Consider the following 26,580-nt stretch of genomic DNA (forward strand, 5'->3'; position numbering starts at 1 on the left):
TCTTTCTTATTTTCAAAGATAATCATTATAATATGATCACAAAAATTAAAATATTAAATGATTATAAGCGGTATTAAATTTATTGGCTAAACAAATGTAATTATTATCAGTAATTATTTATACCAGTCATAAATATATAAAGTTGAATAAAATGTTAAAGTTACACCCAGTATAGTGTCGCTCACTGATAGCGCGGAATGTTGGTGCGCGAGCGAGTGCAGGTTCAAGTTTCGTCAACGAAAACTTTTTTTTTTAATTACGTCGGATTTACATCAGAATCCCGACATCGCTCAAAGTTGATTTTTTTTTGACGTCGAATAGCATTTCCAATGTAAACCCAATGTTAATTCGACGTCGCCCCTGAACGTCAAATGACGACGTTTCGGCGTCTCTATGTTCGCTGGGAAACAGTCTCCTAACAAAATAATTTCTTTTTCATTGTTGGTTTTAATAAAAATCTGGTTCAAGTTTAATGATATCCCCATCAGGTGGTCTGTACATATAGGTACTAAAATGTTTTCCTTTTTGTGATAAATTCAATTGTTAGTGCCTCGTTATCTGCATCAAAAAATGAAAGGTTGTTTCTAATCCTTTTTTCTAAATAATTTCGAATATATACCATAATTCTTCCTCCTCTCTTAGGTATTTTTTTTTTAAAGAAATCATTTAGTAGTTTGAAAATTTGAATTTGTTTGTGAAAGTTCATCAAACCACCACGTTTCCGTAATACAACTCATGCTGAATAAATAATTTTACATTCTTAAAGGAAGTTTTTTAAATTATTAATAGCGTTAATACTTCTTAAGTTTATGGGTACAATCAAAAAATCTTCATTACATGGTTTATAATTAAACTTTAAACTTTAAATTCGGTTTTAAAAGTTTCCATTTCAAAATATTCTGTATTACTACATTTTTCGTTAATACTTTTTTATCCGCGTGATAAAAAAATATATTATGTGATAAAAAGTATAAATAAATAAAATAACCTAAGACGGAAAATTTTAAATTGATTTTTACTAGTCCAGTTGTCTTTACTTTTGGATTGTTGATATTTTCAGTCACTTCCACCAAAACATCCTACACTGCTGCTATTTAATAACAAACAACTTTTAAACAATCGATTCCGCATACTCAGCGGCTATTAGAAATATTCTTTACTGTCAGATTTTGCACACAAGTTTGCCATCTTGATTTGCATAATCTGCGATCGCTGTGACGAAGTACCAAGCAGAAGATAATTTTGCCTGGTGCTTCAAAAAAACAAATTTATCTTTCGCTTCAATGCAAACTCAAAAAAAGTGTAATTGCAACGGCTTCCATGTCTACAAGAATTATATTGAGACTGAGACATCCAAATGGCACATGAATTGATTTCGGATTAAGTATACGTTCTTTTTACACCACGACTGGAGCCTTTCATATTTGTTCCGTGATATCCTTGGCCTCAGCGGTTCTGCAAATTTAAATTTAGTTATTCAAACTTTTATTGGCATGCTTCCACGAGATCTGAATCAATGTCTTTGACATTGATTCAGATCTTTATGCTTTTCCAAAAAATTGACCAATTTGAAATATTTTCATTATTTGGTTGAAACAATCCACGGTGCCACGAAGTGCTAAATTCGTTTTGAACATAAACTGGCCAATTGAAATGATTCTAAAACATTGTTCCAGTGCTGAATCTCTTTTTGGACTAGTTTTTGTGTTTTCTTATGTTGTCTCGAGTTCCTTCAACCGATTTTCAAGCTGAAACAACGCGCCTTCAACAAGAATGTGCTTCATGATTAGCTTGAACACTCGACGTGTTTTTCCAAACGCTATTTTTTGCTATTGTTAGCTAGAATTTTAGATCTTAGAACAAAATACAGCATATTTATGGTTCGAATAAACTTGACAACGGCAATTTGAACATTCACCATTTGGTAACTTCCAAAAAATAACCCACAGAAAAATGCCGCTTTTCAGAACTCTCTTTCGACCAAGTAAACACGTTTTCTAAGGCTAAATGAAGATGGTAATAAGCCTAAATTTTTTTAATAAAAGTTGACATTTTGACTCTCATTTGCACTGCTTGAACCTGTATGTCAATGATTTCTTTCTGTAAATTAGCCTATTCTTTGACCCCTTTTTCTAAAGCCATCTGACTACTTTGACCACATTTTGGAAATATGGAAAGCAGTTGTGTATCCTCTTCATTCTGACCATAAAGTTGATGTTCACCAAAAAAACAAGGGTTTATTCAAAATTTATTAATGGACCTTTCCCATAAATCGGCAAAACGCAATGCATTGTGGTAGTTGTATTCATTTAAATCAAAACAAATGTCGAAAAGCCTAATAAATTTTAACAGTGATGTTCAATTATGTGAAAACAGTGAGATTGAACTTTGTGAAAACAGTGAAATTGAACTTTATGAAAACAGTGAAGATGATAGTGAAATTACTGAAGGTGAACTCACTTTTAACGGAGAAGTTGAACTTTGCGAAAACAGTGAGCCACTCTTTTCACAAAGTATAACTTCACTCTTTTCAAAGAATTCGATCTCACTGAGAGAAGTTGAACACAGTGAAGTTGACTTCAGTTCAACAAGTGGTGGATGTACTTGTTGTGTACCAAATTGTTTTAATAATTCTAAGCGTAATAAAAACTTATCATTTTATGTTATACCCAAGGAAAAAGTGTTAAGAAAGTTATGGTTAGCCAAAATTAGCAGAAAAGACTTTAGTCCTTCTTCTTCACACAGAGTTTGTTCAGCACACTTTCAAGGGAACAAAAAAACTTATATGAATAATGTTCCAACAATTATTCCAAAAACAGTTAAGCTAACTGCTCGTGTACCAAGGAAAACCAAAAATAGCCTTGGTTTAATACATAAAACAATACAAATACCTTATAGTGAAGAACTATCGACACCTGTTTTAAGCTACGAAAAAACATTAAAACAAAAAAATAAAATTCTTAAAGATCAAATTGAGGACATTATAAAAGAAAAACAAGCGTTAGAAAACACTCAAAAAGAAGCTATATGTAAGCTCAATGACAAAATACTTCTATCACAATTTACAGTTGAAAGGTTTAAACATAACAAAGAACATTTCAAATTTTACACAGGTTTTGAAAATTTTGAACTATTTAAAGTAGTCATGAAGTTTTTAGAACCAGAAATATATTCACTAAATTAATGAAACAATGCCTAGCTGCTTTAAAGATGTATACCCTAATACTCGTGTAATTATAGACTGTACAGAAATATTTACTGTGATGCCAACTAGCTATCGCACTCAATCAGCTATGTTTTCAAAATATAAACATCATCACACAGCAAAGGGTTTGATTGGTATTGCACCGAGTGGTGCCATTACATTTGTATCTGATTTATATGCTGGAAGATCAAGTGATAAACAGATAACAAATCACTGTGGCATACTAAAATTATTAGAAAAAGGTGATAGCCTGATGGCTGATAGAGGTTTCGATATCGTAAATGACTTACCAAAAGGAATTAGTCTCAACATACCACCATTTCTTGAAGGCGATTTTCAACTTACATTGGAAAAAGAATTAGAAACAAGACGAATTGCATCTGTGCGAATTCATGTCGAACGTGCAATTGCAAGAATCAAAAACTACAGAACATTACAAAACACATTTCCACTTTCAATGGCTGCTGACATGAACAAAATATGGGTCATAGTTTGTTATTTAGTTACTTTTCTGCCACCTCTAATAAAAACTGATAGCAAATAATGTAACCAGACAAAAAAAGAAACATTTTATAAATATTCTGTAAACGTTTATTTTACTTTAAATATTTCTGATGACATAAATTTGAAATAAAAAGCTGTTAACTCTGGAAAAATAATTGTATTCCATAATTCCGCATCATACTCTATTGTTTCGATGTGCAATGATTTTTCTGTGTATACAATAAAATCAATTGTTTTAGTTTCTGTTAGTGCCATAACGCCTTGACACTGATAGTAATAAGGATGGTTTATTTTTAATTTTGGAGCACCATCGTTAAATTTCAAATAAAAGTTTTTATCTTGACACGCTTCTTTAATTGTTAAATGTTTTTTTGAAGAAGGACATTTCACTTCAAGTACTTTTTCAGCGCTAACTACTCCATCAGGGCTACAACCCAACCAAGGGCATTTTGGGTTTATAAAAAAACCACATCGAGTAACACTTGACTTCGTTATGTTTTCATATAGTTTTATTGCTATATCTTCATTAACCTTTCCCCACATACAGTTTTCTCCTGCTTTGATATTTTTTGTTTGTAAACATTTTTTTAAAATTGATGTAGGGTAAATTTTTTTCCACCTATTTATTACAGTACCAAAATTTGAAGCTGTCAATCGTTTGCATCTTTCTTGATACCATAATGTACTTTCAGATTGTTTAACTGTATTGACTTCAATATTTTTAGCTTCCTCAATATCAACAATTAAATGTAATTCTACAAATGCTTTTTGTTCAGTAGACAAACAACTTAAATCAATCACCTTTTTTAAATTGTCAAATAGAGTAATAATAATCAATCGGTCATCTTTTTTACTAAAAGGTTCTGCAATATCATTGCCTATAAATGTTGACAGAGATGAATTAAAAAAGGAACATGCCTGAAAGTTATTATCACGAATTATTGAAGATATATATGTCCCCTGGCAGAGATTTTCTAAACCTTTACAAAGAGTTTGAAGTTGTAAAGTTGAGGTTTCGTAACAATTTGGTAATGAATGGTATCTACGCGTTCCTGAAACTAAAGGTCTTTTTCGAGTACTATTTTTGTCTTTAAAAGTGTCAGCTTTTTCAAAATTTAAGTTTGAAAACAAAATTGCTTCAGAGTTGGATGATTCACCTGGTACATGCCATATCTGTAAAACATCAGTACATGTTTCTGTTTCTGGGACCACTTTAATGTCTAACTCTTTATAATCAACTAGTTGATATAATGATGCAGCAACATGCTTACAACAGCCCCCCGCACCAGCTTTACAATGGCATTTCGAATAAAGTATTTCACCAGTAGATTGGCACAAGTGTATAAAAACTTCGTATTGTTTACGTTTCATAGAAGCAGCAACATTAGACTTAACAATAAACAAATTTATGGATGCTGTTACATTCGCTTTAACACATACATTTTTGACATAGTTTTCTTTAAATAAACGATAGCCAAGAGTTTGGTGTTTATTGGCTCCTTTTTTACAATTATCAATATGTATAGTATCATTAACAAGATATTTCTTGATAAAATTGTGAGATATATTTGGTAAAAGTGAAATGTCTCTTGACCAAGTTGATATACTCTTGTTTATAGATTCTTCTTCGTCAACAGCAATAAGCTCATCATGCTTAAGTTCCCGAAACATAGCTTTAGATGCCTGGCAAGAGTGCTGAAAAGAACTAGCATCAATTTTATTTTCTAAATTCGCATTAAAAGAACTAATCATTATAATAATATTTAATTCCTAAAACTTTAATCGGATTGTTTTGATTTAAATGAATACAACTACCACAATGCATTGCGCAGTTGCCGATTTATGGGAAAGGTCCATTCAATTTCATATTTTAGCTATTCGTTATATTTATAGTAAAAACCGAGTAATTTTCTTCATTTACTTATATGACCTTTAAACTTGTTTAATAAAAAATAGATAGTTATTTATCAACATTCAAAGATTTTCTAACTATAAAACTTCTTTGAGAATTGCAACGAAAAACAACTTCCTTTTTGTAAACTAACTTCCGCTTGATTACAACTTATATATCAATGTTCAAGAATAAATACAACGACAAAACCTCTTCGGGAATTGCGATGAAAAATATCAAAGGCCTAAACTGTTAATAAAGAAGAAATGTGCAATTTAAAAACATTTAATCAATTAAGATAATTACAAATAACAAAATTTCAGCGTATAAAATTTTAAACAAATAACTAAAAGGATTTAAAGAAATCCGATAAAATAAATAGCATTAGCTTCACATGAAGGCATATATTTCGCAGCGCAGTAATTGCTTCTAAATAAATACTCCAAAAACATTAAGAAACTCATTAAGAAAAATTACGACTAATTACCGAACAGAAAACAACACACCACAACATCCAATATGGATTTTAGAACCATGAGATTTAAAAATAAAAATCTGGAAACATTTTGTATATTACATCAATATTTCTAACAAATCAAAATGCTCGGGCGGGTTATTTAATATATTATCTAAGTCAGAAACCTCATCGGAATTATTGACATGCGTTAGAGGTGCCTCCATCATATTACTAGATAAGGATTTTACAGGAGAAATAACGGTTTGCGAAACATGTCTGTTATCAGTATCAGATACATTTGAATTGTCTCCGTTCATAAGATTAGTTGATAGTTCATTTTGTGACATATTATGAGAATTCTGTTGTGCAAAGTTCCGAGAATTATTATTAAAAGTGCGAACATAGTTTAAATCAGAGTCTACAGAGTTTGTTTTTGTAGCTTGTAAAAATTCGTTGTTTAAGGTATTTTGAAAATTTTGCGATAACGTGGAAGGATGTTGTTGCGCATTAAAGTTAATTTGTTGTTGATGAAGTTGTTGTTGGCGACTATGCATAAACATCATCTGACGTTGCTCGTTACTCCAATTTTGATTGTAGCTTGGATTATTATTATTTAAGTTAACTAAAGAAGAGTCTACCTGATTGCTAGCATAATTATTAAAATGTTGAGGACTTCCAGGCAAATTAGCACTGTTTGCAGGAATGCTTACAGAACGTTGAAGAGGCGGAGGAGCAGAATATCGGTTAAGGTTTGTAATTGGATTTCTTACATGCATTTGTAGATTTTGATTGATCACTGGAGTAGTGTTCCCAATGACCATAGGATTAGTTGAGCTCATACCAATTCCGGTATTATCTGGTTGCGAAAAATGAGAAAGTTTAGAACCAGTTTGAATGGGTTGATTTATAAGCATAAGTCCCGTATCAATATCTTGACCAGGATATTGAGGAGGAGACTTTGTAATATTATTAAACATCTGTACGTGATTACCTAGTCGAGTATTGCCGCTAAATTGATTGTTATACATTTGGTTCATTTGCTGATCAAGCATAAAGTTGTGGAGCATTGCACCAGCACGATTTTGCTGTGAATACCCTAAGGGAGTATTGTTTTGAAACATTTGATTTGATCCTGTGTCTATTTGATAACCTGGTGGATAAAAACCGATTGAAGAATTTTGCTGGACAGACATTCCAAATTGATCATACATTTTGTGATTATACGACTCAAACTCATTGGGAAATTGAAAAGAATTTTGCTGCTGCTGTAAGTTATTTTGCATTTGATTTGACAAATATTGTTGGTTTATATAATGATTTCGAGAAATTTGTTGCTGATACTGCTGTCGTAAAACAAACTCTTGTCGCTTCTTTATGTGTTCTTGGAGTTTTTCACGAGCGGGACCAGTCGTATTTTGAACATAAGGATTATTCATATCAATCATATTACCCATAATAGCTTGTTGATGTCTATTCATTCTATCAATATTTTGTGGACGTATGGTAGATTGTTGCAAGGTTGGTGGTAAATCAAGTTGGGTAGATGAAGGATTATTCAAAACCATATTTGATTGTTGCATTAAACTTGTATTGGGAGATTGGACATTTAAAGGACTTTGAGAAGTACTGTTTAAGGGAGTTTGTATGTTGTTAAATTTGTTTTGGTTTTGCTGATTCATTAAAACAGCATTTATTGCGTTAAGATTAACATTCCTAATTGAAGAAAGGTTATGCTGATTTGAAGAGAGGTTATGTTGATTTGAAGAGAGGTTATGTTGATTTGAAGAGAGGTTATGTTGATTTGAAGAGAGGTTATGTTGATTTGAAATATCGATGTTTTGCATTTGAGGATTTGGTTTAGAATGGGAACTATTACCATTGTTTGTGATTTCAGGATTAGATAAAATTCTTCTATTGGCTTGTGGAATATTTGAGGAGTTAGCTTGAGAATTCAAAGTATTTGCTTGTACAATATTAGATGAATCAACTTTCATTGTATTTGGGGTAGAATGATTGGCATCAACTTGAACTTCAGTTTTTATATTTTTAGAATTGTTACCAGTTAATTCGCCATACAATGCAAACCCACCAATAGTATTAAGGTCATCCATATCATTTTTATATCCGGCACTTGAGAGAGTTTTAATGCTTTCTTTTGTTTGACCAGATGAACTAACAGTGCTATAGGAAACAGTTGTTGCACATTCTGTTTTAACATGGTTAAAGTTTGGTATTTTTTCAATTTTTTTAAAACTATCTGTTAAAATATCATTTGAAGTAATATTAGTCATCATATTGAGATTCATTGTAGGAGTAGTTTTCATATTAATGTTTGATTTATTTGTTTTAGAATTCGCTAGGTTTACTTGTTGAAAAGGATTCATATTTGGTTGAATATTAGAATTCATATCATAAGTCATATTTGACATATTTTGAAAGGTTTGGTTATTATCATTCCGCCGTGAAACTTTCATTAACGTTTCATCAATAGAACCATTATAGAGTTCATATGGTCTTTTTTGTGAACCGCTCTAAAAAATATTGTTTATATAAAAATATTTTTCATAAAAATATAATTATTTTTGAAATTATTAAAATTAAATTATATAATTATTTTTGAAATAAAGTAAATAACAAAATATCAAAAAAAACTTTGACAAAAATGAATTTAAGATAATTAGATAATAATAATAAAAATAAAGATAATAAAATTAATAATAATGGTGGAATTTGATATCAATTTACTTTACATTTTTTTTGAAAGCAATTAAAAAAACACAATTTCCGAGCAAGCTTGCAAGAGCTACAATTTTTTTAAAAAGATTTTTTAACAGAAAGTTTTAATGCTTGAATATTTCAAATTTTATCATAAAAATCTTTCTGCATTTAAAAATTTTGCTTTTGTAAAAACTATTATCCTTCAAAAGGGAAAGAGAGATTAAAATTTAAAAATTATTTGTTTTCAGGTTCTACCCGCCATAATTTTTCAACAATACCTTTACTCCACTTTTCTTATTTAAATTTGTTATTTACTCCAAGTAAATAATAAATTTAAATAAGAAATTTTGTAAAAATAATAAAATCTTTAAAAAGCGGAATAAAGTTTTTTTAAGACTATTTTAAAAATGCTCTTATAACTTAGTGGTCTGGATAATGACCACTTTTAAAACTTGCATTAAATCTCTGTATTTTAGAGAAAATATTGCGGATGCTCAAAAATATGAGCATCAAGTCAAATAGTTATACATAAAAATATTTGGCTAAAGATATTGTTTTACTTGAAAGAATAGTCTTGTAAAATGAGTTCAATAATTAATTTATAAATATTAAGATAATTAAATATTTAAATAATTAATTTAAAAATAATAGGATAAAAGAATTATTTAACACAAAGAAGGAATTGTTGCAAACAGCTAATGATACAGCTGAGATGGACAAATACATGCAAGCAACTGTACAATGCATATATGCATTGTACAGTTGTACAATGCATATATGCATTTTACAGTTGCTGCATGTATTTGTCTGCCTGTTGACAGTAAAAATTTCTCTATGTTTAACTTCCATAATCATCGAACCTAATTTGAATTAGGTATAATTTAAAATTAGGTGTTCACATTGCCCTCTTTTATATTTGTATTATATTTATATTTGTATACCTTTATCAATCTGTCTAAAAAAATAATAATAAAAAAAAATAATAGCAAAACACCTCAAAGTATACTGTGGATATGACACAAGCAAAGTTTTTTTCTCTTTGAGTAACTTAAGCATACTTAAAACCTATTGAAGTTCTTCACATGAAATTTGAGAACATAGTTCAACAACATGAAACCAATGAAACCAACATAGCAATAACAAGATATTATGATTACAAGATTGACTTGAGTATCTATACAAATGTTCTCCATTAAAAATTATGACACATCACTAAATCGAAATGAGATATACTAATATTGCTTTCAAATTAACATCTTCTGTGTAATGTAATGAAAATAGGGTAAAACTATGGAAACCAATACAAATATTTTAATAAAAAAACATAAGTGAAGAGAAAAGATGAAGTTTAAAAAGCAAGATAACAATTAACAGACCACTTAAAAAATTGCAAACTATGTTTAAGGAAAAAAAAGAGACGAAAAAGAATTTTTGGAGCATTAGGAACATTCACAGTAAAAGGATGAGACTGAATGATTAGTAACATGAGAATGAATTTTAGTAGATAGCACAAGAGATGCTAGCTATTAAGAGCAGCACCCATTAAAGTAGAAAAGAAAAAGAGAAGCAACATTAAAAAGATAGGACAATGGTTGAAGTTTGACTGCAAGAGCAGGTCCAACTATGTTAACAATGCTTGTTTGCACCTTGTCTAAAAGAGAAAGAGCATCATTTGAAGATTTGCTCCAGATATAGCAATAGTATTCCATACAAGGACAGATTTATAGAGATAAAGAACAGAATCTTGAGTAAGAAAGTGGCGAGTACAATAAAAAGATGCAACCTTAGTAGAGGCTAATTTTGCAATGGATTTGACATATGGTTTCCAAGAAAGATTGGAAGTAAGAGTTAATTCTATAAGAAGAGTAGATGACTCATCAAGTGCATTACTGCTTATAAATATAGAAAGAACTAGATTTTTGGGATAAAGATTAGCTAAAAAAAAAATTGATTTTTATTTGAGTTAAAATTCACCAGCGATAATTGGGTCCAGCTCAATTCAATTTATGCTCAACACCATGCTATCTCAGATTTTGATGATTTTTGGAATACAAGCTTATATTAATGAAAAAAAACTTCACTCCAAATTTTAGTGTCTGACTTCTTACGGTTTCAGAGATATCGATACTCAGTCCCAACCTCTTTTTTGATTGATTCTTTCAGTGACATTTATTTTTTAAGCTAATTACATAACACAATTAGCTTATGAAATATTTGCTCAACAGTGCTGAAAATTTGTAACTAACTATTTTTTAGGGAGAGGAACTCAAAAATGATAAAACACTAAAAAATTAAAGCTTCTCTATGAAAATTCAATTTCAAAATGGTGTAACACTTTTTATAAGTTTTTTGATGTCCCATACAAAAAAAAGTATTTCTTGAAATGCCTAAAAGATATGATTTAAAAATTTTTTCCTATGGTTCTATATATAACAAACTCCTTATTACAAAAAAACTGCAGGGGTTTTCTTTTTTGAATCTGATTTATTTACATTGAAAGTTTTATAAAAAATTTTAAAAAATTGTTATTTAATAATGAAAAAGAAACTATATACATTTTTTTTTGTATTTTTTTGATTTTAGAATCCCAGGTACTGTTCTAATATATAAACTTGTTTGCATTTCACATTTAAGATCTTCACTTTATACAACCTCTATGTTTAATGAAGGATTTTCTATTAATGAGTCTTCAAATAATAATTTTAAAATTTCGTACAAAACTAAAAAGTAATATAATAATAATAATGATAAAGGAAGATGTTCAATTGGTTTAATAAATAAATAAAATTGTCACAAACAAACATCCAATGATATCAAAAATGACGCGAAAATCAAAATATCAAAAATGAAGTGAATTCCAATGATATCAAGAAAATTTAATGTCTCAATTGAAAGTGATGAAAGTGCTATGGTTTGCTTCCATGAATATGTTTACTTAAAACATTATTCCACAATCCACAAAACTTGCTGTGATTCATTTAATTCACGCACTGGAAAAAGAAAAAAAGGTATTATTACTTAACCATGAAGCTTTTTTTAAACTTTATTGTAATTATAAATGCTAGATTTTTTTGCAAAATACTAAAATAGTAATTATCACTCATGTTTTTAAGATTATGTAAAGAAATTAATAAACAACTTGCTGGGAAATGGTATTTTATCTTTCTCTGAAAAAAAAAAAGGAAAGGAAATATCTCATTTGTACGTATGTGTATTTACTGTATACTAAGTTTAAAACAGTTATCTTTATATAAAGACTTGATTTTCTCACTTTTGCTCAAATTGTCCAAAATGGTGCAATGTGTGAGCTAATGATGTGAATCTAATACGCATACAGTATGTGTGTGATCACACACATACTGTACGTGTACCTACCATCAAAATGTCAAGTTAATGATAAGTGCAGTTGAATTATCAAAGGTTTATCATGAACTAATTGATATGCTTGTTTGTAGTAAGACTAACGTGAATCACAGTTATTTTTTATAAAACATAATTTTGTACTTTTTGATGTAAGTATTTACAGTATTATCTCTCTTTACTAGCCTGTTCTTACATTTTTTTATAAAAAAGATTAAACTTTGTTTTAACAAAGTAATATTAAACAAAATTTGATGACCATTTAAGATTTATTTTTTTATTTGCCTAACAATTTCACCTCATTTTGCTTTTTATATTATTGTTCATTGAAGAAGACTTATTGTGCAAATTTTATAACAAAAACAATTTTTATTCAAGGAAATTTTTTTATACATTTATTCAACCAAAAACTAAAAAATTACAAATTTTATTATAATTTGACAAAATAAGGTTAGGTATCACTCATATAGTTAAAAACTAGTCATTGAAGTGACACCTTAATAAAGTTAAAAAATAAATAAATAAATTAACAGCAATATTAATAAATAAAAGCATACCTTAATCAAATTAATTTAGAAAAAAATCACAATTCAGCTCTAAAAATTCAAATTATAAGAAAGAAAAAAAAAATTAACACTCAATAACAGGTATTAACAGCGCAAATACTAACTAACTTTATGCAAATGAAAAAGCAAACTTAATCTGAAAAGGTAAGCCATAAAAAAATTGGTGGTGATTTATTGTTTTAATTCTTTTAATTAGTTTTAATTAGTTCATTTTATTTCAACTCTTCTCGAACTTTTACTTTTAACTTGGTAAATTTTTTTGTTTTGTTTTTGTTTTATTAAATCTATTTGTGTGTTTTATTCTTTTTCTTGCTTTATTTTTTCTTCAATTATTTTGTTCATTTATACCTTTCAATATTATTCTAATTTTTAAATAATCTTGTTTATTCTTTAAAACAAAATTTCCTTCATTTTTCCTTTTCTCTTTTTTCCCTTTTCATTGCCAAATCTTCCAAATCAAATCAAACTTCCACCATTTGCAATGTCATTGCAAATAATAATTGTTTTGGCAATAGTTGTCTTCAATTCACTCAATGTGTCTAATTTTCAATCCATCTTATCATTATCCAATTAATGGTAACATGATAATTTTTGGTATAGTAATGGCATCAACTCAGTTTAATCTTCTGTTAATTTTTTAGGCTCTAATAAATCTTTCTGATAAAACTTGAATTCCTGCATTAAATTTGGTAAAACAAATAATGACACAACTTAATGAGAAACTTCTGTCTCATAACAATCTTACTGTATTGTGTAATAAAATGATACTTGAATTCCATAACAATTGTTGGCCCATACAACAGGTTAAACTTGATTTTATGTTCTGACATAAAATCAAATTATGACTTTTTATAATGATCTACAAGCTTAGATTGTACATTTGAAACAATAATTTACAAACTCTGAATTAAATAATATAAATTCTCAATCAACTATTGCAATTTTTCATTTACATGTTCTGTTTCTTAATTACATTAATATATAATGGAAAGCACAACATGTAATCAAGAAGTTGTAATATGTAATTAAAAAACTGCACAAAATTAAAAACTGTCATATGTAGTTGAAAAACCCAACACCCTGTTAAGAATGGTAATATGTGATTGGTATGAATGGTAATATGTGATTGATATGAATGGTAGATATGATATATTTGTAATATTGTAAAAAATTGGAATATTACAAATTCTGCATTTTATGCTATATTTATCAATTATAGCATAAAATTTCTTGGGCATTAAAATCGTGTATATAAAATTGCCTATTCAAATTGATAAATACAGGTACATAATAAATTTTTTAAATATTTTTCATCATTTTATCGGATTTGTCACCCCTGAAAACAGCCAGGTACAAATTTTTAAGTAACAAGATCAAATAAACATTGCAATTTTGAAGAGACAAGAGGGGCCTGGCCAATATTTGCTAAAAATAAGATGGTCATAAGATCTTCTTGGAACTAGAGGATCTTCTTGAAGATAGAGACTAAAATTCTAAAAGAATTCTTATTTTATTAAGTACTCTCAACTGTATAAAAATCAGCAAAATTTGAGATGTATAGTGACATGGTCTGGGTCAATTGACATGGAATTACCCCATATCTGTTTGGATCATTTTAATAATAAAATGTATATACTATCATTTTGGATCATTTTAATAATAAAATGTATGTACTATCATTTTGGATCATTTTAATAATAAAATGTATGTACTATCATTTTGGATCATTTTAATAATAAAATGTATGTACTATCATTTTGGATCATTTTAATAATAAAATATATGTACTATCATTTTGGATCATTTTAATAATAAAATATATGTACTATCATTTTGGATCATTTTAATAATAAAATGTAAAAAAAATCCAATATAAAAAAGAACTAGTTATTTTTTATACTTTTACTAAATAAAAAAAATACATAAAAAAGATGTTAAACTCATTACTATGGTAAATATCATAAATAATTTACTCATTGTTAAAATCATTAAAATTCACAAGGAGTACATCATGGATTGTTGCACTATTCTTATTTGCAAGTATCTTTAAAAAATACATTAAATTAATTCTTAATCAATTTAAATGTTTAAATATTTAAATTAACTAAATTTAAATATAAGAACTATTATTAGCCATAATATAAATTTAAGTTAATAGTCTAACTTAGCCTATGGAGACTAAGCATGTTTCACTATTTAAAAGTCAAAAGTAGGAGAGAGCATGATTTTTCACTAAAAATTTCAACTTTAAAAGTTCAAAGTAGGTCTTTCAATATAGGTTTATTTCAAAGAAGAAAAATCCAAAAAAAAACTTATAAACCTCCTCCAAAAACGATTAAACGACAAACAAAACATAAAGACAACTCACTGGCAGCAATCTTTGTACAATAGCACTTAATTTGCTTTAATTCAGAATTTTTATAACATTCAATTCTTTAAAAATCTTTAAAAATTGTTTGAAGCATTAAATTAAGTTAGTTATAAAAATTAAATGGAAAAATTTTAGTATTAGTGAGTGTACTTCCAAAAGAAAACATAAATGGTCACACAAATGTAACAAAGATTTTGGTTACAAAAATGTAAATTTCAGTCAGAGAAAATGTTTGGGAATTCAGGACAAATTCTGAATAGTTTACCTAAAAAAAAAAATGTGTTACAGTATTTAGTGACAAATTAAATCAGTATGACCTTATGTTGGAGAAGAATATAATTGGTTTAACAAACAACGGTGCAGCAGTTTTACAAGAAGGTATATAAATCATTACACAATAAAAATTGGATTATAAAAATTAGGCACCTTGCTTGCTACTTTAATTGAATCAATGAATGCTAAAAGGGTGGAAGTCCAACAATGTAAACTTTTGGGAAACTAAAAAAAAACTGCATTTCCCCTCGTAGTTTAGTTTTGTTAATGGTTAAATAATTATTTTTGAGTGAAAAACATTGTCCTCTTCAAAATAATAATAAAAAAAAAATTATTAAAACATCAACAAAAATTTACTACAGGTAGAACTGCAGTTTTTTTTAGTTTCCCAAAATTTTACATTGTTGGACTTTCACCTTTTTAACATTCACTGATCCAATAGGCTATGTGCTACAATCAATTATTGATTTACATAATTGAACAATTTAAATATAAGATTAGATTAATATATAAAGTTTATCATTTGAGTCATTCCATATAAGTTTGCCATAATTCAAAAATATTTAAACTGAATATTAGAAATAGATTTTTTTTAAATTAAATTAACAGAAACATTAGTGCATCTAAAAAAATCTCTTCACTTCGTCATTTATTTTTATGCATGTGTAAAAGATCTTTAAAATTTGGTAGCCATTTTTAGTAATTTATGATATAAAAAACATGGATTTCATAACATGGAGTTGCGTTAAACGTTTTTTTTTTTTCAATTTTTATTTCTCCGAAAAAACATTAGTGATTAAATAAGTTTGTTAATAAGTGATATTATTATTATCTCAATTATTAGTTGGTATGTTACTAAATAGAAAAAATGCGTTTTTCACCGTCACGACAGCAACTATTATCCATTAAGTTGCTCTGACGTCAAATGAAAACAATCACATTGGCAGTCATGATGCACAAGGTGATAACATTGCGAAAAATAAGAGAAAATCCTTAAAGAATTTTTGATAATTAAGAATGTTATAAGAAAATCATAATGAAGATGTGCCAAAAAAATGGTATAATTTTTATTCAAGTGATGAAATATGTACTAATATTTAAGTCATGCATTATTACGGCATAGCTCCCTTTTTTTTTTTGAATTAAAATTTGATTTGCAATAGGCTGGTGTTCAGTTAGGTTATGCGAAAAAGAGGTAAGGTTAGCTGTACGAGAACTAGAAAGATTGTATCTCATAAAAAAGAGGTTATAATAGAGTTAAGAAAGATTGTACCACGTGAGGAAGTGTTTATTAAAGCATTAAGAAAGATTATATCACATGAAGAAGTGGATATAAAAAAACCAAAAAGTTGTTAAGAATTGATAATAAAAATGCTAAAAACCTATGGTGTTTAAAATTGTTCAAACAACAACATAATGTAAAGTAATGTAAAGGTCTATCTTAACCACTTCTTTACTTTTTTCGACTTTTAAATTTGAACTCTAAACAACTTTTTTGTGTAAATTAACTGCTAAACTATTTATAATAAAGTATAGATAACTTTTATACGAAACTTATGTTGTTTATTTACTATTAATGTTAAATTTTGACATGCTTATAAAGGAACATACAATATAAACATACAATGATATCACAAATTATCCATTCAACAATGCTTAAAAAATTTACTAAAAGAGTTACTTACTAAATAACAATAATGCATTATTTACTGAAGCTCAATTAGGTACTTAGAACTAAAAAGCAGCATAAAAAATGTTTACATTGTTATTAAAACTCGAATGAAAAAAAAATAATTTAAACCATTTTTAAAAAGGTTTTTTAAATGTTTACATTTTCAGAACAATTTACGGCTTTTACCATTTCGAATAAGGTGATAACATTCCTATCACATGACAACCTCGACCTTATCCATAACAAATTTAGTCTTTTTATACAATCTAAATTTAATTTTTTTTAATTAGAAAATATTTAGCAAAAGCATTTTAGTTGAAATGAATATGTATGTAAAAAAAAATTATAATGTCCTTGTCTGAAAAAAAGTAAAATGGAATTTCTTTTTTGTCACGACCGCGATGTAACAGATATTTTGATGTTTAAATGCATCATATGGATGTTGAAGTGTGCCAAAGAAGAAGATATAATACAAAAAACCTTAACTAAAACACATGTTATAAAAAGTAATTCAAACAATTGATATAACTGTGTGTTTAAAGGTTATGAACTAATTTAAAATATAACTTGTTTGACATATTCTACATAAAAAATAAAGGAAACATATAAATATTAAAAGAATGCACAAATTGCACAAACAAGTTTGCAAAGATTATAGAGAAAGAAAGAAAACTGAATTAAAAAAAATTAGTAAAATTTGTTTCCAACAATCAACGCTAGAGCAAGAATTGAAAAATAAGGAGCTTGCTAATTTACGATAGCGTAAACACAGAGATCTTCAAAAAGCTCAAGGTATCATTGATATTCCTTGTTTTTCTTCTAGTCAAACGGAAGAACACATCTATCATTCAAGTTCGTCAGAAGCGCATGATGTAACCCGCGTTAAATTGGCTTTACCAAAGTTGCCACGAAAAGCAGATTATGTCATTAAACAGTTAGCAATAGAAATGAACATCTCTTTACCAGATATATCAAAGATAAAAAAGTACATCCGTTTATCTTCTAGTGTATTCAATCATGTACTAGAGTTTTACAACTGCGAAGAAATATCTCTAAGGTATGAAAGACTAAATATTGATGGTGATATAAAAATTATGGTGAAAAATTTCAAAAGCATTACTTAAATTAAGGGAATGTTATGCCCTGTACACAGAAGAATTTGGTAACGATATAAAATTTTCCAAATTTTGTGCACTTCGTCCAGCTCAAATACTTACAGTGGGTGGCCATTGAAATAGGGCCATCACGTTTTTTGTTATATTGTCAGCATTAATTCACCTTTCAAACGTAAAATTCACAATTTTTCATAATTATTTACAACATTACAAATTATTGTGTAGGCAACACTATTTTGTTGCTAGCAACACTGTATTTTACATGTTTTGACAAGTAAAACCGTGAAATTGTGTTCAGTTACCATTTGTAGAGTGCCGAAGCTTGTTGTGTGTGTGTGTTAAGGATCTTTCTTCAAACGTTATTTTTAACCGACTATTGTTCAAAATTTTAATTTTTTAAGTGTTTTATTAAGTGAAAGACTTCTTTGAAAGTAGTTTTTCCAAAAATATACATTATTTCAAATTTTTTAATTTTCTTTTACATATTTTTGTAGTGTGTAAAAAAAGTGAAATGTCACTTTTAAGCAACACTAACTATTCTCAACGAGAAATTTCAAGAAGAATTGGCGTTTCTAGGCAGACTGTGCAAAGAATAGCATCAAAAATAAGAAATAGCGAAAACCCTATATCCACACTCAGTAAAAACTGTAAAGGAAAACGCCTTACAATGCCAAGGTCTGAGAGAATTATCAGGAATATTTGCTTGGAGAATAGAAAGAAACCCAGAAAAATAATCACAACATTGATTAAAGATGCTGGAATTATTATTAGTGATCGCACAGTCAGGAGACGCTTAGATGAATTAGGCTTTAAGTGTTACCGTTCTGCGAAAAAACCAAAATTAATGCCTGCCATGAAGGATAAAAGACTGAAATGGGCTATAAAACACCGCAATATGACAACAGATGATTGGAGAAAGGTATTTATTTCTTAAAAATGTCATTTTCTGCTTTATTTCTCGATTTTCTTTAGATTAATGAAAGACTAACATTTTTTGAAACATTTGTTTTCAGGTGTGCTTTTCTGATGAATCCACGTTTCAGATCTTGGACGACAAAGTCTCATTTGTGCAACGAAGGGTGGGTGAAAAATTTAATCCAGACTGCATTATCGAGACAGTAAAACATCCATTGTCAATTATGGTGTGGTCCGTTAGAAGTGGTAAGGGTATGGGAAGGCTTTACATAGTCCAAGGGACAATGAGGCAGGACCAATACAAAGAAGTTTTGGAGCAAAAGCTCACTCAAGTCTCGGAATGGTTTCCAGATGGCGAATTTATATTTATGCAAAATTCTGCCTCATGCCATATGGCAAAATCCATTAAAAAGTTTCTTGAGAAAAATATTCCACTGCTGGATTGGCCAGGAAATTCCCCCGATCTTAATCCTATATAAAACCTGTGGGAGCTATTAAAACGGGAGGTTTCTTCAAAAGAACTGGTGACAAATAAAACCCAGCTTATTGAAAAACTAATTGAAGGTTGGCATTGAAACCCTTACATAAAAGAATTGGCACAGAAATGCATTGACAGCATGCCACAGAGAGTAGAAGCTGTTATAGCAGCAAAGGGTGGATTTACAAAATATTGATAACATTACAATTTTTATATATATAAAAAAAATTTGTTTGTTTTTATATTTATATTTGACATTAAACAACTATTTTTTAAATTTTTAATTATTTTTTTACCGTAAACCTTTATTTTTTTTTTACATTATGGATATAATTTCCCAAAAATGTGTAGAAAACTCAATGGCCCTATTTTAATGGTCACCCACTGTACATATTCAGAGACGCCTCTTGAAAGCTGCTATTGTCTAATTTATGAAAACTTTATTAATATATGCAACACTTTATCCTCAAACCTTAATTTTGAAGCTTATAACACAAACTGGGTAAACAAATGAATTCTTTGCAGCCTTCTTACTCTAGATTGCCTCTTACTGTCATGTAGTTTTTGTGCTAACTATCCAAACAAACCGAAACCACCATCCAAAGAGCAAAATGAAGAATGCATTTTTATATTTGAGGGATGCATAACATTTGTAATATATTTTTTAAAGGCTTTCGCAACCAATTTGATTATACACAAAGTAACGTTGTAGAGTGATGGTCCATCTTCTCAATTTAAAAACTGCTTTATGTTAAAATTCCTGAAGTATTGTCAAGTGACATTTAATATTCCAACTATCAAGTGGAGTTTTTTTGCTACAGCCCATGGAAAAGGAGCCATTGATAGGGTTGGAGGAACTTTAAAAAGAATAGCATGACAAAAGGTTAAAGCAAGACAAGTTATTATTTAAAATGCGTGGCAGTTTTGAATGCTGTATGCAAAGATTCTACAGTAACTTTATATATTTGACTGAAGATGAAATCGATCAACATTATAGTCAGCTAAGCGATACTTTACTGCTAGCAGAAAAGGTTGAAGATATACGACTTTACCATTACTGAAAGTTAAGAATGAAAATTTTAGCATGAAAAAAATATCACCACTATCAGATGAATAACACAGCAAACAAAAAATCATTATTAAGTATATCAATTTGTTTAGTTTATTTAAATATATCTTTAATATTGCAATTTAATAAAGTGATTTATTACGCTTTTTTATTAAAAACTTGTTGATGTTTCTTTTATTTTTCTAAGGATAACTATAAACATTGTTTAAATTGTTTATATATTTTTATAAACTTTAACAATGCTAAAATATACCTTAAAAATACCTAAAATGTAATTTTATCTGATTGTACAATATTTTGTCATGACCGCAATGTTACAACCTCGACTTTTTTCTAGCTACCATCTCATGTAAAACATGAACAAAAAAAAAAAAAAAAAAAAAAAAATGTATTATAGTTAATATAACATTCTATAAATTATTAAAATTATTAAAAAGATTAAATTTTTAAATTGTTAAATGTTTTCTACAAAAAAAACAAAATTACTTAAACAAGTTCTGTTTCTATTTTTGTAGCTGTCACAACCACAACTGATTTTATTTTGACATAGCGAAGCAACTATAGCATAAAATTTAATGTAAATTTTTCAGATTGTAGTATGCGACCAAATGTACCCATTACCACAAAAAAAAAAAAAAAAAAAAAAAGGCTTATTAAGTTCCTTGCTTAAATCTTTAACTTTTGTAATAGAAATGTCACGACCGTGACTATATGGAATGACCCATTAGATTAATCTTGAATTTGATAAATAATATTGTTAAGCAATATTCTTCCCCAAATAATGATTTGCACTGAATTTATAACAAAAAAAATAAATTAACTAATAAACAAAAATGTGTACTTATTCTCTATCCACAATTTGCATTTAAAATATCTTAATTAACTTACATTTGTCAAATTGGACAGATAAGACTTCCTTCAAAGCTTTGGTACAAAACTACATGATTCCATCTTCTTATACTAAAAATTCTAGGATAAAAACTAAATCTTTTCTAATCTATTCTAATAATTTTCATTATAAAATAATTTATGCACACTTCAATATTTAATAATAAATACCATTTGTAAACTTTATATGACTTTTAACAAATACTATTAGTAAATCTTATAGTACTTCAATAACTTGAACAACTTTATAAAAATAAGCAGAAACTTTTCAGTTGAAAGATTATTTCTTATTAGATTATCTGTTTGTATATAAGTATGTTTTTTTTTGAAACTTATCTGAACTCATATAAACATGTAAATAACTAAGCTATAAAGCTAACTGAAAATCATCAAAAATAAAAAATAAAACAAGTTTGCTACATAAAAATAAACAATTTAGTAGAGCCATTACTATTATTATTAAACATAAATCCAAACAGCTTTTGAAAAAATATTAACTAGACTCTATTTTAGACAAAAAAAAGAGCTAGCTTCGATATTTAACTTTACTATCTACACTAAAAAAATTGAAACAACTTGAAACTTATTTAAATAATCTAAAAATCATTGGAAATTAGATGACGCAAAAATAAAAATATGACTCAAAAATGCTCCTGGTAGTATCTTGCTTAACTTATTTCACCGTGCAGTGGTCTGTCAAGGCTTATGACTTAAGTTAAAGGGCTGAGAGAGGGTTCTAAGAAAAGTTAAAAAAAGTACAATAATTAAAAACTGTACTGTAAAGCTTGTAGTATTTGGGAAAATATATAAAATTAAAAAATTTTTTGTCCAAAAAGTAGTTTATAAATCTCAAAGTATTTTTGAAGCTCCTAGACCTAGAATAAATAGCAAATTTGTGACTTTTAAAACTGGAGTCCTTTTTGGGACTTCACTATTGTTGTTATATATGCAACTAAGTATGAATATAAACACACACACACACACACACACACACACACACACACACACACACACACACACACACATATATATATATGTCTGATATTAAAAACTTAAAGTGCAAAAAATGTGGACTAGATGTGTGTGTGTATTTAAATATATATATATATATATATATATATTATATATATATATATATATATATATATATATATATATATATATATATATATATATATGTATATATATATAAACACACACTCACACACACAGCCACACAACTAGAGGTGAATTAGTAGTTTATCATCACGATATATTATTTTATAATCAACTAGCAATCAAAAGCAACTATTATCAAGTAGAGATTTAAAAGAGTAAAAATCTTTTTTAAGCATTAAAAACCATTAACAACTAACAACTAAAATTGTAAAGTTCTAAACTCAAAAGAAATTAAACAGTAGATTTTCTTAAATATAAATATATACACTTTTATTAGATTTTAAAGTAAAATTCAAAGCAAGTTTTCAAATTTATATTAAATTATTTTAATAATATCTATTCTTATTTATAATTTATTATTTAACTCAATATATATACATATATATATATATATATATATATATATATATATATATATATATATATATATATATATATATATATATATATATATATATATATATATATATATATATATATATGTATAATTATAACAATATTATCAATTACTTATTAATGAGTGTAACTACTATTATTATACTATTATATTATTATTAATAACATTTTTTATCATAGCTATGGTTCTTAAGATGATTTGTTAAGGAAGCTATCTTGACGTTGCTATTGTTTTTAAACTAAAAAAAAGAACTCTAAAGTTTGTTTCCTCCTGTTAGTTGAATTTAAACAAATAATTAAAAGAAACATATTTGCTTTCCATTTTTTACAATAATAAACTATTGCAATTGTATATGACATAACAATAAATTATAACAAGATATTACATGCTTATTAACCCAAAACAGAAGAATGGAGAAATGTATTTTTTATAATGACAATTTTATACCAATAGCATAAATATCTTATATCTTGATTATTAATAAAACCAATTGCATAATTATCTTGATTATTAATAAAATTTAAAAGGTGTCAATTTATGTAGTGAAAAGTCTTGAACTGTTTCTGTTTTGATAATTAACTTTATTTTTTAAAAACTTTTTTAATTGTCAAATAACAAGAAATTTATAATAAAGATAAGAAAATAAAGATAATTAATAAAAGAGATAACAATTAAAATTTTTTCTTTCGTAACAGATAAAAAAAAAATTATTTGCTTAAAAAAGAAAAATTAGCAAACCTTTTAAACTACCTATTTAAAATTAATATATCAAAATAGCTTAGGTATAAAGAAAACATACTTGATTTACAAGTTATTACTCATTATATACTAAAACTTTGAACTACTATATTAAACAAAATAATTATATTATACTATATATAAAACTAAAAAAATAATTATACTATACTATATATAAAAAATTTAACTAAAATTTTATAACTAAAAATTATTGCCTCATGATTATTTGCTTAATAAGTATATTAACTAAATGAATACATTAAATTTTAAATATTTATAGTTTTCACTTAATAATTTAAAGTATTGCATATTCAAGAACTTATTACAACTCATACCATTCAAGATTTTCCTTTATAAATTAACTAAAATAACATTTAATGAAACAAAAATATTAAAAAAAATAAAAACAGTCTAAACACTGTAAACAATAATAAACTAAGCTTAGTGTATAAAAATAAATAAATAATAAAAAAGCAAACATTGAAAGTTAATTTTTTTAAAATACATAAAACAAAATAGTTTTTTTGGATTACTTTAAAAGATTGAGTAATAATTTTTTTTATATAAATTGTATTTTGAAGACATTGCCTTGTGTGTTATTAGCTTTTGTGTATTTTTGGACACTCAACAAGAGCATTACAGTACATTGAACAAAAAAACTTGGGTCATCCTCACTTTTTTATTAAAAAATTTAAATATATTTTTTATTTATTTGAAATTAGGTGTAAAAACTATTAATAAACATAATTATTTTAATTTTACAAAAATTACAACTAACATGTATAATATATCTCAATAATTATAAATTAACAAAAAAAAGTTATATGGAGTTAAAGTATATCATTAACAGCATATAGGGTTAGAATTATTTCAATAGTGACTAGCCTATTATTAGTCTCTCTCTCTCTCTCTCTCTCTCTCTCTCTCTCTCTCTCTCTCTCTCTCTCTCTCTCTCTCTCTCTCTCTCTCTATATATATATATATATATATATATATATATATATATATATATATATATAGCTCTGTTCTTTAAGAACATCGAGCATTCTATTTGTAGAATACACTAACATTATATATATATATATATATATATATATATATATATATATATATATTTGTTTGTATTGGTCAAAAAAAAAAAGACAATAAATGTGTGTAATCTTATTTTTTTATAATAAACGACCTACCAATAAACAAATTACTAAATAGAAGCAAATTTTTTTAATTAAAATTTTATTTTTTAAGTCATAATTAAAAAATGCAGTTAGAAATATGTATATATATAGATTCAAAAGGCAGATACATTTTATAATTTAAAAACTTTATAATTTGTTGTGAGCATAACTAACCTGTATTATTTCATTACTACTATCAAATATTTTTTCTTTGTCACCGTTTTGTTGATCATTTGAACCATTTTTCACATGTTTATGAGCAGCATACTGCTTCGGCTTATTGGGTTTAGAAGCCTGATTTCTACGAGCTAATGCTAGTAGTTGATCGGCTTGGGCTTTATCTTCTGCCTCTATTAAAGGTTGGGTTGAAATAAAATGATTGTTAACTTCAGTGCGTCTTTCGCTAAGGTCGTGAAAATGCTGTCGAAGGGCTTCAATGGTTTTCGCTCTTGTTTTGGTATTATCCATATTATATTCTAACATAAAAACCATTAAATTAACCTCATTTCCAATTAGCTAATCCTAATTAATTATAAAAATTTTCATTATTAACGTAAGTGCACCATCTTTACGACTGCCAAAATCATGCCTGGATTTGATTGCTTAATTTTTAACTCTCCATAATGGCTCAAATAACTTTACTATTTTCAATGATAGTTTAGGAGAAAATAAATACTTACAAAATCCCTTTTCCTTTTAGAACTATAAAACTCATTTAAAATAATATATAAAAAAACTAAATATTGTAATAATTATAAAAAAGTTACAAAAGTGTAATAAATTTGAATATTTTTACATTTGAAGTTGATATGATTAAATTAAATAGTTTGTTATGATAAATTTCTTTTAAAACTTTCATTCTATACAAGTTAATTTTCCGTTTGTTTATTCATTGAACTCCGTGATTGACAAGAAGTCGTTTTATGCGTCGACTAATACAATTACAAATTTAAAGTAATTGGGGTGTTCCTCTGTTTGAGGAGAGTTTTATTTTTCACATTGCTTTCACTCAAGTTGCGCAATAGCTTACTAAAACAATCTTGAAATTTGGCCCATGACTTAAAGCCGAGTTAGGTGCTATGGTTTTTTGAAATTCAGTTTACAGATTTATTGCTTTAAGAAAAAATAATCTGAAAAACTCTTTAATATATATATATATATATTTTTTCTGGAATGACGCTAAAAGAAAATCCGCAGTTTAGCACTATATTTTTTCAAACGACGCAGAATGTAAGTAGCCTTAATAGCGTATACATTATTTTTTCTTTACGAGTAAGATGTGCACACTAATTGTTGCACTAATCTTTAACGTAATGAATGGGTTATTATACATTAGTAAACATAAAGCTTAAACATAAGAATGGTTTATTGTATAATACAATTAACTTTTAATGACTTTTTATATTTTTAAAACCCAGATTTTTTAAACGCCTGAAATACAATTCATTTTTCTTTCGCATTAAAAAAATCTGGGCTTGTCTACGTCTGAAAGAGAATCTGCATAAATTTTAAACGAAAAGTTGCGTTCTTGTATTGGTTTAAGTTTTTATTCCTTTCTTTCGCGATTTTTAAAATAAAGTATTTTAAGAGCTCATTTGTTTCAAGTTAAACACTAGCAATCATATACTTA

General features: G+C 27.2%; 2 protein-coding genes across 4 annotated transcripts; one reads left to right on the top strand and one right to left on the bottom strand.

Annotated features, from left to right (window-relative positions):
• Nucleotides 1-3,191: 3,191 nt before the first annotated feature.
• On the top strand, nucleotides 3,192-3,749 carry LOC136087918 (uncharacterized). Its single transcript, XM_065811545.1, has one exon. The coding sequence runs from the start codon at nucleotides 3,192-3,194 to the stop codon at nucleotides 3,747-3,749; it is 558 nt and encodes a 185-aa protein (XP_065667617.1).
• A 2,122-nt stretch (nucleotides 3,750-5,871) lies between these two features.
• Nucleotides 5,872-25,588, bottom strand: LOC100206625 (GATA zinc finger domain-containing protein 14). Of its 3 annotated transcripts, XM_065811381.1 has the most exons (3): nucleotides 25,125-25,581; nucleotides 7,869-8,588; nucleotides 5,872-7,784 (listed from the first exon to the last, which is right to left on the bottom strand). In XM_065811381.1, exons 1-3 carry the CDS (start codon nucleotides 25,440-25,442, stop codon nucleotides 6,174-6,176), a joined length of 2,649 nt encoding a protein of 882 aa, XP_065667453.1. In that variant the 5' UTR covers nucleotides 25,443-25,581; the 3' UTR covers nucleotides 5,872-6,173. The 3 variants fall into 3 exon arrangements, with proteins under 3 accessions (XP_065667453.1, XP_065667452.1, XP_065667454.1); XM_065811380.1 differs by having other exon boundaries at nucleotides 5,872-8,588; nucleotides 25,125-25,588; XM_065811382.1 differs by lacking the exon at nucleotides 25,125-25,581 and adding an exon at nucleotides 21,483-21,558 and having other exon boundaries at nucleotides 5,872-8,588.
• Nucleotides 25,589-26,580: the final 992 nt, after the last annotated feature.

The sequence above is a fragment of the Hydra vulgaris genome, chromosome 12 (assembly GCF_038396675.1).
Source record: "Hydra vulgaris chromosome 12, alternate assembly HydraT2T_AEP".
Lineage (NCBI taxonomy): Eukaryota > Metazoa > Cnidaria > Hydrozoa > Anthoathecata > Hydridae > Hydra > Hydra vulgaris.